The 17925-nt window shown below is 42.7% G+C and overlaps 1 protein-coding gene across 1 annotated transcript; it reads right to left on the bottom strand.

Moving 5' to 3' along the window:
- Positions 1-1499: 1499 nt before the first annotated feature.
- Positions 1500-17751, bottom strand: LOC309401572 (uncharacterized protein; the record flags this gene model as incomplete). The annotated part of the gene is made up of 7 exons (XM_081970642.1): positions 17714-17751; positions 9663-9802; positions 8770-8808; positions 7253-7399; positions 2149-2193; positions 1719-1760; positions 1500-1542 (listed from the first exon to the last, which is right to left on the bottom strand). The coding sequence occupies exons 2-7, from the start codon at positions 9758-9760 to the stop codon at positions 1500-1502; spliced, it is 414 nt and encodes a 137-aa protein (XP_081826768.1). The 5' UTR covers positions 9761-9802; positions 17714-17751.
- Between the last annotated feature and the right edge of the window lie 174 nt (positions 17752-17925).

The raw sequence follows: 17925 nt of genomic DNA, 5'->3' as shown, positions 1-17925 counted from the left end.
AGGGCTAACCTTATGGAAGGTCAGAAGGGTGGGAGACAATCTCACCTCAAGGGTAAGTTGTCCCGATGGGCAGGAGCCACAGCAGAGAAGGTCCTTCTCCTGGACCCCGGCAGCCACAATTCCTTGACTGGCGGAGCCTGAAGATTGCCTCCTCTACTGACGTGAGTGGAGTGAGCCGATGGGGCGAGACTGTTCTTCAAATAGCCTGGACCTATCCCATGCAGGGCTTTAAGGGCAATAGCCAATTCTTTGAATTGCACCCAGGAGCAAGCCAGCAACCAGGGCAGGTCTTAGAGCAGTGATGCAACATGGGCCACTCTAGGAGCCTCAAGAACTGCCTGTGTTGCAGCAGTTCTCTGCATACATCGCTTGTATGTAATCTTGCTTTTTGTATGGGTTCCTCACGCACTAGAGCTACCATTCTAGTCCTTGCCATCCAAATACTACTGCTTATGACTTGCTTTTCTTTGTCTCTCAAATTCAGTCATGGGGATTTTATTTTATTTTATTAGCAAGAAGGTTTTCTTTCATCTCACATTGTGGTCTCTTCTGTTGGGCTTAGAGGACAGTCAACCCCATATTTAAGCCTTCTTTTATCTAAGTGCCAGTGAGGTTGCAACAGAGTTTGCAAGTAAATGGATTTGTGGCAGAAGAGGTCAATCCACAAAAAGTGCAAGACACTTTTTCATCCTTATTGTACTAGCAAACAAATAAGTTTTGTAGCATCATTAATTCCATTTACTTACACTAAAGAGAGTGAGAAGATTTCACAAAGCCTTCCTTAATGTGCACCAAAATAAAGTAAGCCTCCCTAGGAGGGAGGCACTTTATACTGTTCAAATTTGGGCAGCAAATTATTTTGGACAGTTTCCTGAACTCAGCTAGAAACACTCATTTGGATTTGGGGAGTGGGGCAGTCTGGAAAGAATGCTGCTTTTTGCCTTGTAGTTTCAACCAGGTTAGTGAGTCCTAGAACTAAGAGGCATCCTCTGCTTCCTAGTTCTGCTTCCCCCAATTTAATTTTTTAATTCAGAATGCTCTTAGAATCTGAAATGTCTTCAGCTACCAAAAATGGACCCTTTATTTTTCCAGATTATTTCATATTATTACAGTACAGGAAGAATTTGTATGTTTCAATTCTGGGGGGAGCATATTTTATTTTTGGTTTATATATGCAAAGACTTTTAGGTGTGTAAAGATGTTGATTTTAATAATGATGAAGCTGCAATAGTAACAGTAAAAATTAAACATTACTTAGAAATAACTTGGAGGAAAAAAGTTCTAAGTGAAAGAACAGCCCTTGACAGACTGTAGTACTTAATCAGTCTTTGGAGTAGCTTCACTAGCGGGCGTCTCTTTTTCTCACCTGACAAAGAACAAACAAACATAGACCCTAAAAATAATTCTGCTGCACTAAGATTGTCTCCTTCCCTTCCCAGGAAATATCTTGGAGGAAAAAGGTTATAAGTTTAATAACAATCCTTGAGGGACTCTACTACTCACTCAGTCGGTGCGGTTTCACTGGGCGTCTCTTTTTCCGATCTGACAAAGAATAGGAAAACATTTTAACTGAATAGAAGTTAAAAAGAATACTGTTGCATCTAAAATTGCATTTTAGCTGTCAATTTAAAATTTAAAATTGTAAAATTCCCAGGAAATATCTTGGAGGAAAAAGATTATAAGTTAAAGAACAATCCTTGAGGGACTCTACTACTCACTCAGTCATTGGTGCGGTTTCACTGGGCGTCTCTTTTTCTGACCTGACAAAGAATAGGAAAACATTTTAAATGAATAGAAGTTAAAAAGCATACTGTTGCATCTAAAATTGCATTTTAGCTGTCAATTTAAAATTTAAAATTATAAAATTCCCAGGAAATATCTTGGAGGAAAAAGATTATAAGTTAAAGAACAATCCTTGAGGGACTCTACTACTCACTCAGTCATTGGTGCGGTTTCACTGGGCGTCTCTTTTTCTGATCTGACAAAGAATAAGAAAACATTTTAAATGAACAGAAGTTAAAAAGCATACTGTTGCATCTAAAATTGTCATTTTAGCTGTCAATTTAAAATTGTAAAATTCCCAGGAAATATCTTGGAGGAAAAAGAATATAAGTTAAATAACAATCCTTGAGAGATTCTACTACTTACTCAGTTGTTGGTGCGGTTTCACTAGCAGTTGTTCCTTTTTCAGACCTGACAAAGAAGAGAAAGATGTTTTAACAGAAGTTAAAAAGAACTCTGCTACAACTGAGATTGCGTCCTTCTTATGGACACTTTATCCTGGGAAGGGTAATGGCTCATTTCTTTTCAAACTTCTTAAAATGAAAGGAAGGCTGGCTAGGGAATTTTGGGAGATGGCATCCACTCATCTTAAAGGTTCTGTGATTGAGAAACATGCTGTAGATAAATGATCCTCTCCATTCTATTTGATTTTTTTTTCCTCCTGAACAAATTAAACCAAATATCGCTCCATCCCAATTTGCTTGCCTATAGATAAGGCTAGGAATTTTGAACAGTCTCTCTTAATATAGCAACTATAAAACACAATCAGTTTATATAAATATGATTAAGAATAGCAACAGCACTAAGACTTATATACCTCTTTGCTGTGCTAATTTACAGAGTCAGGTTTACAGAGTCAGCATATTGCACCCAACAATCTGAACCCTCATTTTAATGACACTGAAAGGATGGAAGGCTGAGTCAGTCTTGAGCCAGTCAGGATTGAACTCCTGGCAGTGAGCGGTTGAGTTACCCTTCAATACAAGAGGATCAGCCATATTGGACTTAATTCTCACTAACAGAGAGGAAATGATAGAAGGTGTTGAAGCCATAGGAAACCTGGGGGCAAGTGACCATGCAATATTGGAATTCAACATTATCCAAACACAAGTAGTAGAACAAAGTCAAACTAGAGTCTTGGACTTTAAGAAAGCTAATTTCAATAAACTTAGAGATAGCTTGGGAAAAATTCCATGGATGAGAATTTTCAAGGGGAAAAAACTCAAGAAGCTTGGGAAATTTTGAAAAATGAGATTACAAAAGCCCAGCCTAGCACAATACCAATGAAGAAGAAAAATAACAGCTCTCAAAAGAAACCAGCATGGCTGCATAAAGAACTATCTGACAAACTGAAAGACAAAAAAGGTAAGTATAAAAAGTGGAAGGAGGGGAACATAACTAAGGCAGAATATCAGCAAATAGCCCGAGCCTGTAAAGATGAAGTGAGGAAAGCTAAGGCTCACAATGAAGAAAGGCTTGCCACAAAAGTAAAAATTAACAAAAAAAGCTTCTTCCAACTTGTTAAAAACAAGAAAAAAGTTAAGGAAACAATTGGTCCATTGCTAGGAGAAAGTGGCAAGAAGGTGACAAGCAACAGGGAGAAAGCAGAACTATTTAACTCATGTTTTGCATCTGTCTTTACACAAAGGGATAAAACAGTCCAACCTATCAAAAGCAGCACCACAAAAATCAGATTAGGAACACAAATTGAAATAGGGAAGAAAATGGTAAGTGAGCACCTGTCTACCCTAGACGAGTTCAAATCACTAGGACCGGATGGATTACACCCCAGGGTTCTGAAGGAACTAGCAGACGAGATCTCAGAACCACTGAATTATATCTTTCAGAGATCCTGGAACACCGGGGAACTACCAGAGGACTGGAAAAGAGCTGATGTGGTTCCCATCTTCAAAAAAGGGAAAAAATTAGATCCAGGAAACTACAGACAAAAAATAATCAAGCAACGAATTTGTGAACACCTAGAAGCAAACAAAGTAATAGCCAAAAGCCAACATGGATTTGTCAAAAACAGATCATGCCAGACAAATCTTATTGCATTCTTTGATAATGTGACAAAATTAGTGGACCAGAGGAATGCCGTTGATATAGTTTACTTGGACTTCAGTAAGGCTTTTGATAAGGTAGACAATAACCTACTACTAGATAAAGTAGAAGAATGTGGGTTAGACAGCATCACCACCAGATGGATTTGTAACTGGCTGACCAACCACACTCAACGTGTAGTCCTAAATGGAACTGCATCTATATGGAGGGAAGTATGCAGTGGAGTACCCCAAGGCTCTGTTTTACGCCCAGTACTCTTCAACATCTTCATCAATGATTTGGATGATGGAATAAATGGGGAACTCATCAAATTTATTTATTTATTTGATTTTATTTCTAGACCGCCCCCTCTCCCCGAAGGGACTCAGGGCGGTGTATAGGTACCATATTAAAAACCATACAAATAATAGTAAATATAATTAAAATCGGATTAAACTTTAAACCCCTGTACAAGTATAAAAATTAAAAACTCAGCCTTAAGACCAACCCGTAAAATTTAAAAATACAGACTGAGGTGGGAGAGCTGGAATTAGGCCAGGCCGGCTAGATTAAACAGGTGGGTTTTGAGCTTCTTGCGGAAGGAGCGGAGGTCCGTGGTTGTTCTAATATCAGGGGGAAGGTCATTCCAGAGGGTCGGGCCCATCACAGAGAAGGCCCTTCCCCCAGGTGTTGCCCGCTGGCACAGCCTAGTGGACGGCACCCGGAGGAGTCCCTCTCTGTGTGAGCGGATCGGCCGAAGAGATGTGTGGGGCAGGATACGATCCCGCAAATAACTAGGTCCTGTGCCATGGAGCGCTTTGAAGATGATAATCAGCACCTTGAAACGCACCTGAAAAGCTACAGGTAGCCAGTGCAGCCCGTGCAGGAGAGATGTTACGTGGGAGTATCTAGCGACTCCCGAAACTGCCCGCGCGGCCGCATTCTGAACCAACTGCAGTCTTCGGGTGCATCTCAAGGGGAGCCCCATGTAGAGAGCGTTACAGTAGTCTAGCCGGGACATCACAAGCGCATGGGTGACTGTGCGGAGGGCGTTCCAGTCCAATAGGGGACGCAATTGGCGCACCAGGTGAACCTGGTGAAACGCCCCCCTTGCCATGGCTGTCACATGGTCGTCCATTGACAGCCGGGCATCTAGGAGGACGTCCAAATTGCGTACCCGATCCACGGGGGCCAGATGTTCGCCCCCAATGGCCAGTGATGGAATCAGCTGGTTGAACTGGGGTGCCGGTAGCCACAGCCACTCCGTCTTGCACGGGTTGAGCTTGAGTCTGTTACTTCCCATCCAGATCCGTACGGCTTCCAGACACCGGGACATCATTTTGACGGCATCGTTGGGGTGGTTTGGGGTAGAGATGTACAGCTGGGTATCATCCGTGTACAGATGGTAATCTACCCCGAACCCTCGAATGATCTCGCCCAGCGGCTTCATATATGTGTTGAACAGGAGAGGCGAGAGGACCGACCCTTATGGCACCCCACAAGTGAGCGGCCTCGAGGTTGACCTCTGCCCTCCTGCCAACACAAATTACACTCGGCCAGAGAGGTAGGAGGAGAACCACCGCAGAACGGTGCCCCTCACCCCCAGCCCCTCCAGTCGATGCAATAGGATACCATGGTCGATGGTATCAAAAGCCGCCGAGAGGTCTAATAGGATCAGGATGGAGGAGCAACCCCCATCTCTGGCCCTCCAGAGATCATCCACCAACGTGACCAATGCCATCTCCGTGCTGTGGCCGGGCCGGAAACTGGACTGGGGCGGGTCCAGATAATCAGTTTCCTCCAAGTAGCGTGGAAACTGGTGTGCCACCACAGTCTCTATAACCTTTGCCAGAAAGCAAAGGTTGGAGACGGGACGGTAGTTGGCTAACACAGCTGGGTCCAGGGAAGGCTTCTTGAGTAGAGGCCTCACCACCGCCTCTTTCAGGACGGCCGGCAAGAACCCCTCACTCAAAGAAGCGTTGACTAACTCCTGGAGCCAGCCTCGTGTGACCTCCCAGGATGCCAGTACAAGCCAGGAGGGACACGGGTCCAGTAAACATGTGGTGGCTCGCAGTCGCCTACGCAACCTGTCCATATCGTCGGAAGTAACAGAGTCAAACTCCTCCCAGAGTGGAGCCTCAAGACCCACCTCCGACGTCCCCTCTAGACCACTAGTAGGGACCAACTCGTTTCGAATCTGAGCGATTTTGTCCTGCAGATACTCCCCAAATTCCTCTGCTCTACCCTGCAAAGGGGCTTCCCGCGGCCTCTGTTGAAGGAGGGAGCAGGTTACCCCAAACAGGGCGGCAGGGCGGTTATCTGCGGACGCAATAAGAGTGGCGCAATACTTTGCAGATGACACCAAGCTGGCAGGAATAGCCAACACTCCAGAAGATAGGCTTAAGATACAGAAGGATCTTGACAAACTTGAACATTGGGCACTATCTAATAAAATGAAATTCAATGGTGAAAAGAGTAAGGTTCTACATCTAGGCAACAAAAATGGAATGCACAGTATAGGTGGTACCTTGCTCAGTAGTAGTAACTGTGAAAGGGATCTTGGAGTCCTAGTGGACAACCATTTAAATATGAGCCAGCAGTGTGCAGCAGCTGCCAAAAAAGCTAACACAGTTCTAGGCTGCATCAACAGAGGGATAGAATCAAGATCACGTGAAGTGTTAATACATTTTATAATGCCTTGGTAAGACCACACTTGGAATACTGCATTCAGTTCTGGTCGCCACGATGTAAAAAAGATGTGGAGACTCTAGAAAGAGTGCAGAGAAGAGCAACAAAGATGATTAGGGGACTGGAGACTAAAACATATGAAGAACGGTTGCAGGAACTGGTATGTCTAGCCTAATGAAAAGAAGGACTAGGGGAGACATGATAGCAGTGTTCCAATATCTCAGGGATTGCCACAAAGAAGAGGGAGTCAAACTATTCTCCAAGGGACCTGAGGGTAGAACAAGAAGCAATGGGTGGAAACTAATCAAGGAGAGAAGCAATTTAGAACTGAGGAGAAATTTTCTGGCAGTGAGAACAATTAATCAGTGGAACAGCTTGCCTCCAGAAGTTGTGAATGCCCCAACACTGGAAGTCTTTAAGAAGATGTTGGATAGCCATTTGTCTGAAATGGTATAGGGTTTCCTGCCTAGGCAGGGGGTTGGACTAGAAGACCTACAAGGTCCCTTCCAACTCTGCTATTGTATTGTATTGTATTGTATTTGTTGTATTGTATTGTATTGTATTGTATTGTATTGTATTGTATTGTATTGTATTGTATTGTATTGTATTGTATTGTACCGCATTCTAACCACTGCACCACCATGGCTCTTTCATAAACTGAATGAATGAGAATCTATAGGTGGATCTACCTTCAAGTAAAGGAATACTATTCCACGCATATAACTCTACAGATACTCACAGTTTCTTTGAACTGGCCTTTTTAACTGGCTCTGGAGCTGGAGCTGGAGCTGGGGCTGGAACTGGAACTGGAACTGGAGCTGGAGCTGGAAGTGGAGCTGGAGCTGGAGGTTCAGTTGCTGCTGGTGGGGGTGGTGTCATTATCTCTCTAGGAAGATAAATCAGAAACAAAAACAGTTTAAATGGTTAATAAAGAACAAAGTTGTGATTTTTTATTTCCTTTCCCAGAATTTTACAATTTCTCTAAAGGTAGCAACAATTGTGTGTTTGCTCAAAAGAATCCTAAAATGGCTTTGCTGCAAAATGGCTTTGCTGTTGAATTTGAAGTTTAGCTTTTCCAAAACGTCTAAGCAGACTCTGCTAGCTTTTTTCAAGTCTTTGATTCTTATATACATGTATTTATTTTACGTATTCTCATTCTGCTTCAGCTTGTTGATTCATAGTTGAGGGTGTGACTTAAAAGATAGCTGGGTTAAACTGTTGGACCAGGTGTGGGGAGACCCAGGTTCAAATCTCCACAAATGTCACAGAGCCCTCCGAGTAATTTGGACTTCCTGAGATAAATCTACTTCACAGGTTTGTTGCTGTTGGGGTTAAATGAGTGGGGGCTCCCCTATATGCTATCTTGAGCCCACAGGAAAATAAATGGTAAAACACATATCCAACAAATAAGAACATAAAGAAATATGTCTCTAACTTTGGTACTAGAAGTGGATTAGCTTTCTGGAAGCACCAGTGGTTCGTGTCTCTTCTATGCCTCGAGAAACAACAAAACAGGATGCAATAGAATAACAAATTCTTTTAGCCAATGTAAAATTTGTATGTGTCCTTGAAGAAAATAAAATCTGATCCCAACATAAAGGTCTTTTTCTGCAGTTCTTTTAAAGCCTTAAAGCTCTAAGGCTTTAAAGAACATGTAAAAGCACATCTTAAAGGCACAGTTGTTTGTTTAATTGGTTCTGCACCCAGATGGCATTCTTGCTCTAAGTTAATAACCAGTTTTAAGCTATTTTTGTTGGATTTATTTATTTAACAATCATTGTTTATGTGGTGCTTTTATATCAATGTTGACTTCTGGCAAATGTCTGGACTGTCTATGCAGTTTTCTAGGAAAGATTTCAGAAGTGGTTTGCCATTGCCTCCTTCCTATGGCTGAGAGAGTGACTGACCCAAGGTCACCCTCCTGGCTTAATGCCCAAGGTGAGACTAGAACTCACCACCTCCTGGTTTCTATATCAAAAATAAAATACATTATTGCAGAGGATAAGTCCTATAATACATAGGCTAAAATATATCTATTCAAATATATACTCAAAATCTAAAAAGTCAATGAAATACCATAAGTATCCTTCCAAAGTTTTGAACTCTGCTCAGTTACTCAATTGTGTTGGAAACAGCACTCTAAAGTTTTCTAATAATTTCATTTCAACAAAAATGCAGAAGAATTGCTGTGGTGCTCTACATTTTAAACAGGAAAACAACATTAGTAAAAGATTTGTAGTATATGTAGTAACTTACGTTATTTCCACAGGACGAGGCTGAAGTGTTTTTGGAGGCCTGATAAAGAGCAGAAATTACAGAGTTTGTTGTTCAACAATAAGATCTTGTACATGACGGTTGTAAACAAACCTGTTTTCAAAATGATATTACCCACAAGGGTTCTGCAGTGATGTATGCCCATATTTAGAGAAAAAAGGCACACCAGATGGCAAGACTTCAGGAAAGCAGCTGGAGCGTACCTACCCTATCCGATGTGGTAGGAAGGGCAGATACTGTCAGGCAGAAGCAATCCTCCAAATATCCTGATCCCTGGCATGCAGGCATTTAAAAGTGACAACTAGGAGCTTGAATTACACCCAGGAGAAAACTGGGAGCCAATACAGCTCATACAATAGAGATGTAAGATTGCAAATCTAGAGTTGCATGTGCCACTGGTTTTGTGGCCAATTGTAGCTTCTGAGTTGCCTTCAAGGGCAGTTGAAGTGATTTCAAGGACAGACCGATGTAAAATGAATTGCAGTGATCTCAATTGAACACATCCAACTTTATTTCAAGAGTTTTGTAATTAAAAATATAAAGATGTTCTCTACGTTGCAGGTTGGAATGATTCCCTCTCTAGTTTTCCTCTGGTCATGTCACACAGGGGAGTTCACTGCAGAATGCAATTACATTTGAAAGAGTCCATGGTAAAAGGAAGCCAGGCTGTCAGAAAACATGGTGGCTGGACACTATCAAAGCCTGACATCAACCAGAGCAGACAAAAACTCAAGGAAGTAGTGCAAGAAAGGAAGATGTGGCGAGACCTGGTCCATAGAATTGCCAAGAGGTGGACATGATTCAATACATCCTCCTCCTGCTTTGTGAGTTTTCTTGTAATATGTGCCAAAGGGGAAAAAAGAAAAGAAAAATACCTTGCGGTTTCACGACTGAATATCACTTCCTCTTCAGAGGATTCTTCATCATGAGATTTATCAGTGCTGTATTTTTTCCTTGCTTTATCATAATACATTTCCTCAAGCCATTTACTCTTGTCCAAAGAAGATGCTGAAGTCTAAGCATGAAGAAAGGATGTGAAATGATGAAAATAAAACTTCAGCCTGAGATTTTAATGTTCGTGTTGCATTGTCATTTTATTTATATCTCAGATTCAAATTCCAAACCCTGGAATGGAGGCTCTTTCTGAAGGAATATGTGGCTAGCAAATGAGAGCAAACTTAACTGTGAACTCCTAATTAGGTCATGAGTTTTAGCTCCTTCTTTATCTATGATAGAGAATTCTGGAATGTATTTTGTACGTCTGCTAGTTAGTGTTAATAGCCAATAACATTAGTAGTTACCTGCAGTTTAAAAAGTATTAGCATTCCTAAACTTTGCAAGTGTTGTTATGCTCAATATACATATATTATTTAATTTGGATTTAATTATGATGTATGAAATAAATGTATGCCCTAACGTTGTATGGAAATAAGGCTTTCATCAATTCATCTGGTCATTACAACTCTGATTTTAGTGAATTGTTACGATTATTCTTATAGGATCTTTTCAAAAGATTAATCTTGCTTCATGCATACTATCTCCCACATTAATGGGTTTGACATAGCTGGAAAAGATGCTTGCAAAATCTTCCAAAGTCATGTTTGTTCATCTTTGGTATATTTAAAAAGTCACAAATGGTTGTATCAAAACTTTTCTCCTGAAAAGATGCATTAGGAATGATCAATGCACAAAATACATAACACTGTAAGATACGGTTTCCACATTTGACTCAATGCACTTCACGCATTCAGATTTTCCCTTCAAGTTTTATGAATCCAGCCACTGGGATCTATTCCATAAATAATTTTCTGGTCACCACAGTTTGATGCAATGTGGGAACTATGCAGTGGAGGGATTGTTTTTACTACCGGTTCTGTGGTGTGGCTTGTGGGAGTGGCAGAGGAAGGATACTGCAAAACCTCCATTCCCTCCCCAATCTCAAAATTTCCGCTACTGGTTCTCCAGAACCTGTCAGAACAGGCTGAATACCACTTCTGGAACTGTGTCATAAAAAGTCTTCAAAATAGTTTAAAATATTGTTTTTCCCCATAAATACTGTAGCATATATTTAGACATTTTAAATTGTCAGTCATCTAGAAATCACAAGTGTTGGAAAGCCTGGGCTCCAGACCCTTGGGGGTTACAATGGCCTTTTTCTCATTCTACAGGGAGAAGTCAAAGTGGTTCTGAATTACTTCTACTTGAACAGAAAATAAAGATGCCTCTGATTGGCTTACAGGATCCAGAAGAAATGATGAGAAGCGGGAGAAACTGGTAAATTCCGGAAGAATGACTGGGAAGCTGCCATCTTTATCCATAGTACTGTCAATATGGAACAATTATCCTGCCTGTCTTAAAGGACTTTAAAACTCAATGAGTGACTTTAAAACAGGAAAGCTACTGTATTTTTCAGAATATAAAATGCTCCAGAGTATAAGATGCACATTAGTTTTTATAGAAGAAAACAAGGAAAAAAATGCTGCCTCCCAGCATCCATTGGTATTCATCTGACTAGCATCCATGCAGCAAACAGCCTGGTCAGCTTCAGCACGTTCTCGCAGCCTGATTCAGTATGAGCAGCTGATTGGCGGTTGGATTGGCCTCCCGGAATACCACCAATCAGCTGTTCCAGGCTGCAAGGATCACCACAGTCCATTGCCGCCTCTACACGTCACATTTTTGGCCTCTGCACGTCATATTTTCAACCTCCACATGCTCCATTTTAGACCCATTCCAGGCGGTGGGGATCACCACAGCATATCACCACCAATCACCACCTCTGTGTGTCACATTTTCAGCCTCCATGCATCAGCGATGTGCGGTGAGGTTTATGGCTGGTGAGGCTGGTGACGTCATCAGGAAGGCGGGGAATGGGACCACGTGTGCTGGAGGCTGAGCCTGCCTCGCCTCCAGCACACGTGATCCCATTCCCCGCCTTCCTGAGTGCCCTCCGCTGGCTCGCGTTCCACGATCCCCAACAGCAGCTGCTTTTCAGTGCTTTTCTGTGCGTCTGGAATTTAGGACATCCGGCTATCTACCTAAACACCAGACGCACAGAAAAGGATCGCGGAGCGTGAGCCGGTGGAGCGAGCTCAGGAACGCGGGAAATGGGATCGTGATCCCATTCCCCGCCTTCCTGAGCACGCTCCGACGGCATGCGCTCCGCGATCCCCAACAGCAGCTGCTTTTCTGTGCGTCTGGAGTTTAGGACATCCGGCTATCTACCTAAATGCAGACGCACAGAAAAGGATCGCGGAGCGCGAGCCGGCGGAGCATGCTCAGGAAGGCGGGGAATGGGATCGTGATCTCATTCCCCGCCTTCCTGAGCGTGCTCCGCCGGCTCGTGCTCCGCGATCCCCAACAGCAGCTGCTTTTCTGTGCGCCTGGCGTTTAGGACATCCGGTTATCTACCTAAACGCCAGACGCACAGAAAAGCACTGAAAAGCATTTCGCCTCCAAGTCACTTCATCTTGATGACGTTGCCGACGTCGCTGCTGGGAGTGGGCGGACGGAAGTAAGCAGAGTGGCACCAAGGGGTCCGGGCGGACGAAAGAGCGAGCGAGCGAGCGATGGAGGATCAGGAAGCCTGATCCTTGGTCGCTCGTCTGCCGGACTGCCTCTACGCCACTCTGGCTACTTCTGTCCGTCCGCGCATGGCAGCTGCGGCAACGTCATCAAGCCCCTGCCACTTCTGGACGTCTATTGCAGTTGCGAGGAGCGGGCAAAGTACAGCGGAGGCAGGAAGGTTATTGGCGCTTCCGAGAACCCTCCTGCCTCCACCGGTTGCCCAGCTGGCACCGCCCCACGTGCGCTCCTCCTCCTCCCTCCTCTTCCTCTTATATATATGAAACTCCCTTGTGGATATTATTATTATATATTATTATTCCATGATGAGAGGTGAGGCTCTGCCTCCCCTGCCTCCCCTGACCGCACGTCCCTGCCATGCATCATGTTTTGGCTTCCATGTGTCACATTTTCAGGCTGGTTTTTGGCAGAGGCCAAAAAACAGGGCGTGCGGAGGCCCAAAACGTGATGTGCGGAGATCAAAAATGCAACACATAGAGGCAATGATGTGCTGTGGCAATCCCCACAGCCTGAAACAGGTCTAAAATGCAGTATGTAGAGGCTGAAAACACAACAGGTGCAGAGGGCAAAAATGGCCAAAGGGTGGGAGCCGGCAGATGGGGGGGGGGGCTTTGGCAACATTTGGTGTGTAAGACTCACAGACATTTCCATCCACTTTTTTGGGGGGGGAGTGCGTTTTATACTCCCAAAAGTATGGTATATTAAGAGAGATGGCTAAAAATTTCAGTTACCAAATAAAAGCCAATCTATGTTACACACTGCAACCCAATCCTCAAGCTTATTTAATCAGAAGAAAATCTCATTGAGTTTTGATATACTCCCAAAATGAAGTAAACATATTTAAGTAACCATCCAACTCATACATGTGATTCCAAGCAGCTTGCAAAATTTTAAAAAATCCACCATTCAGTGACACAACAACAACAACAACAATGACGATGACGATGACGATGACGATGACGATGATGATGATGATTATCTTTGGTGAGATTCACAGCCTTTGGAGCTGGTTTGTAGCTCAACAGCTTGAGTCCTAACCAAGGGCCTAGGAACTGTTAAGGTAACGTCGGAGTATATAAGCTGTTCCAAATTGGGTGTTTTTTTGTAGAATCAGAATGTTCAAGTCCGGTAAATTTAGAATTTCCAAATAGCGAGGTATTGTCCAAGGGCTCCAATTACAATCGGGACAACACACAATTTCTTTTTTCACAGTCGCTCAACTTCAATTTGCCAGATATTGCAATGTCAATGAACCATACTTTTTCCTTTTCAATTATTGTTATGTCAGGTGTGTTGTAGGCAAGTTCCTGTCAGTCTGAATTCTGAAGTCCCACAAGATCTTGACTTTCTCATTCTCTAAAACTTCTCAACCTGATGGTCCCAGTGGTTTTTGCTGTATTCAAATCCAAACTTCTGGCACAATTTCCAGTGAATAATCTTAGCAACGTGGTCATGGCATTGTAAGTAGTCAGTTTGTGAAATTTTGCTGCACCCACCGATCAAGTGGTTGATTGTCTCATCTTTCTCATTACAGAGGCAACATTTGCTGTTGGTGGTAACATGCTGAATTTTTGCCTTCATGCAATTTGTGGCTAAAGCTTGTTCTTGAGCTGCCAAAATAAAGCCTTCTGTTTCTTTTTTTCAGTACTCCTGATTTTAACCAGTTCCAAGTTAGTTTTTGGTCAGCTTTGCCTTCAATACTTTTCAAGTATTAACTTTGCTTTTCCAATTTTCAGCTCGCTTCTCAATTACTTCTTTCTTATATTCAGCTTTCAACTTAGTTGTCTTCAAAAGGCCTCCATTATTTACTTCCTTAATCATTGGTTCTTCACTTTTCCTGGTGTAATCATTCAAGCTGTGTCTTTCTTCTTCCACAGTCTGCTTTACTTGTAGGAGTCCTCGACCACCCTCTGCTCTTGGTAGATACTGTATAATCCGTGTACAGCTGAAGACCCACCTCTTTCAATTATCTGGCCTGGCTCAATCGTAATCTTTCTTATTCCTCCTAACTGTTTTTAAATTGTATTTTAAACGTTAATTTTAATTGTATATTGGGTTCTTACAATTGGGGTATTTTAATGCTGGTTTTTTTAATTATCTATATGATGTAAATTGTTACCTCCTCCGAGTCCGTGTCCGTGTATGCGTATGTATGTTTTGTATGTATGCCTATGTGTTTTTGTATATTCTCTATGTTTTATATGCCCCATTGTACGCCGCCCCGAGTCCTACTTGGAAAGGGAGCGGCTAATAAATTCAAACTTATTATTATTATTATTAATCGGTCAACATCACTTTTAGGGTGTAAGGCATGATTCATTGTCATAAGTTTCCTTGTTTTTCAATAATAATAATAATAATAATTTGGATTTATTAGCCGCTCCCTTTCCAAGTAGGACTCGGGGCGGCGTACAATGGAGCATAAAACATAGAAGATATATAACAGCACACAAACGTACATAAATACAAAACACACATACACGCATACACGGAGGAGGTAACAAATTTCATCATTTAGACAGTTAAAAATCAGCATTAAAATACCCCAATTGTAAAAACCCAATATGCAATTAAGAATTAATATTTAAAGACAATTTAAAAAACAGTTAGGAGGAATAAGAGAAATTACGATTGAGCCAGGCCAGATAATTGAAAGAGGTGGGTCTTCAGCTGTACACGGAAGGAGCGGAGATCGGAAGTAATCCTGATGTCACGGGGGAGGTCATTCCACAGGGCTGGGCCCATCACAGAGAAGGCTCTGCTCCTGGATGTCGCCCCCCGGCACTGTTTGGCGGACGGCACCCGGAGAAGTCCCTCTCTGTGTGAGCGAATTGGTCGTAGGGATGTGTGGGGCAGGATGCGATCCTGCATATAACTAGGCCCTGTGCCATGAAGCGCTTTAAAGATCATAATCAAAACCTTGAAACGCACTCGGTAGACCACAGGAAGCCAGTGCAGCTCGCGCAGGAGAGGTGTTACAGTGGAGTATCTAGTCCTCCCCATAATCACCCGCGCGGCCGCGTTCTGGACCAACTGTAGTCTCCGAGTGCATCTCAAGGGAAGCCCCATGTAGAGAGCATTGCAGTAATCCAGGCGAGACGTCACTAGCGCATGGGTGACTGTGCGTAGGGCATCCCGGTCCAATAAGGGGCGCAATTGGCGCATCAGGCGAACCTGATGGAACGCCCCCCTTGCCACGGCTGTTACATGATCATCCATGGACAGCCGGGCATCCAGGAGGACGCCCAAATTGCGCACCTGTTCCATGGGGGCTAGTTGGACGCCCCCGATGGCCAGAGATGGAAGCACCTGGTTGAACCGGGAGGCCGGAAGCCACAGCCACTCCGTCTTGGAAGGGTTGAGTTTTAGTCGGTTGCCATCCATCCAGACCCGTACGGCCTCCAGACACCGGGACATCATTTCGACGGCCTCATTGGGGTGGTTCGGGGTGGAAATGTATAGCTGAGTATCATCAGCATACAGATGATATCCCACCCCAAAACCACGGATGATCTCGCCCAGCGGTTTCATATATGTGTTGAACAGGAGAGGCGAGAGCACCGATCCCTGTGGCACTCCACATGTGAGTGGCCTCCGGGTCGAACTCTGCTCCCCTGCCAACACACGTTGCGTCCGATCAGAGAGGTAGGAGCCAAACCACCGTAAAACGGTGCCCCTGACTCCTAGCCCCTCTAGCCGGTGCAACAGGATACCATGGTCGATGGTATCGAACGCCGCCGAGAGATCTAATAGGACCAGGATAGAGGAACAACCCCTATCTCTGGCCCTTCAGTCCAGATTGTCCAACTCTATCTGGATCCAGTCAATTGTTCCTGCAGAGTATCAAATCACAGATTTAGCCCAGGTATTTATGGCTTTTATGATGTTTCCTCCATTCAATTTGGACTTTAATATCTTGTGAATTCATCGAATGTACTTGTCTGAAGTTAATTCCTTGACTTTATTATGCATTAAGTCAGAGGCCTCTAAAATCTCCAAGTACTTGTAGCCTTCTTCTGGTTTTACTGCCTTTATCATTTCTTCATTCTCAAGTTGTATTCCATCATCTTCTAGGATCTTGCCTGCCTTGGTAGCCATTGCTGCACATTTGTCCATTCCAAACTGCATACCAATATCTTGGCTAAATTCTTTTGTGCTTTCAATTAATAAATTCAGTTCAGCTTTTGTTTTACCAAACAGCTTCAAATCATCCATGTACACCAAGTGTGAAATTTTCAGTCCTTTCTTTGCAGGTTCATATCCACAGTTCACCTTCTTCAAAATGGTTGTCAGTGATAGCATTGAGAGTATAAAAAGTAGGGGTGAAAGAGAATCACCCTGGAAATGCCTCATTTAATTTCAACTTCACCCAGTTCTTCTCCATTAGCCATAAGCTTCGTTTTCCAGAGGTTCATTGAAGTTTCCATGAATTTTTGTATGTTGCTGCTAATGCCAAAGATTTTCAGGCATTTCTTGATCCAGCTGTGGGGAACTGAATCAAATGCTTTCTTATAGTCTACCCAAGTCATGAACAGGTTGGTCCGCCTTTTCTTTGAATTCTTTAGGATTAGCTTGTCAATCCTTTGTTGATCCTTTGTTCCTCTTGAATTTTTGCAGCATCCTTTCTGTTCTATAGGAAGCAAATCATTTCTTTTCAAGTATCCGTAAATTTGGTTTGCAATGATCCCAATAAGGAACTTGTATGTTGTTGGCAAACAAGTGATTGGCCTATAGTTTCCAGAGTCCTTTCCTTTTTCTTTATCTTTTTGGATCAAAAATCTCGTTCCAGTTGTCACCCATTCATCATTTTCAGGTGTTTTTAAGATCTGGTTCATTTGGGCTGCCAATCTTTCATGCCCGCTTGTAAGCGCCTTTAAACAAAAGCCATGTAGCTCATCTGGTCCAGGTGCACTCCAATTCTTCACTTTTCTTGACTGCCTTTGCACCATTTCTTTTGTTATTTTCACATCTTCCATTTTATGCACTTTAATAGAATCATCAACCTACTTGATCCATTTTGCATTTCTGTTGTGCTTCTTGTTGGTTTTCCCACAAATTCTTCCAGAATTATTTATTATTATAAATCGTATAATAATTATCCTATTACTATTGTACTACCGTTGCTTGCCTTTGCCATAGTTGTTCTATTTCTATTGTAGGGCTTTGTATTTTGTTATCTTCTCCATTTCCATCATCATCGTTGTTGTTTATTTATTTATTATTTTCAGGCTTTCTGAGCCACATCTGTAATACTTATGGGAATGTGGAGCCATGCTTTTCAGATCCAATAAGAAAATTGAATCTAGCCATATCACCAGTGGTTGCTTCTGCATTTACCTACCTGTTTTTCAGGTGTATCTTCCTTCTCTCTATCCAGAAATGTCCTTAAAGAAAACAATTAAAAAGAAAAATAGTGAGATCTTAGATTGGATAAAACCCCTTTGACAATGTTCAAACCAAATATGGCATCCATTTCTATACTGGAGGAATATGCAAATTCTTATCATTTAATGAAAGATGTATATATTTCTGTTTCTCAAAATGGACTTAAAA

This window comes from Natrix helvetica (genome assembly GCF_964273705.1).
Source record: "Natrix helvetica genome assembly, chromosome: Z".
Taxonomy (NCBI): Eukaryota; Metazoa; Chordata; class Lepidosauria; order Squamata; family Natricidae; genus Natrix; species Natrix helvetica.
Note: the sequence above shows the minus strand (reverse complement) of the source record. Positions and strands in the feature narration are given on the sequence as shown.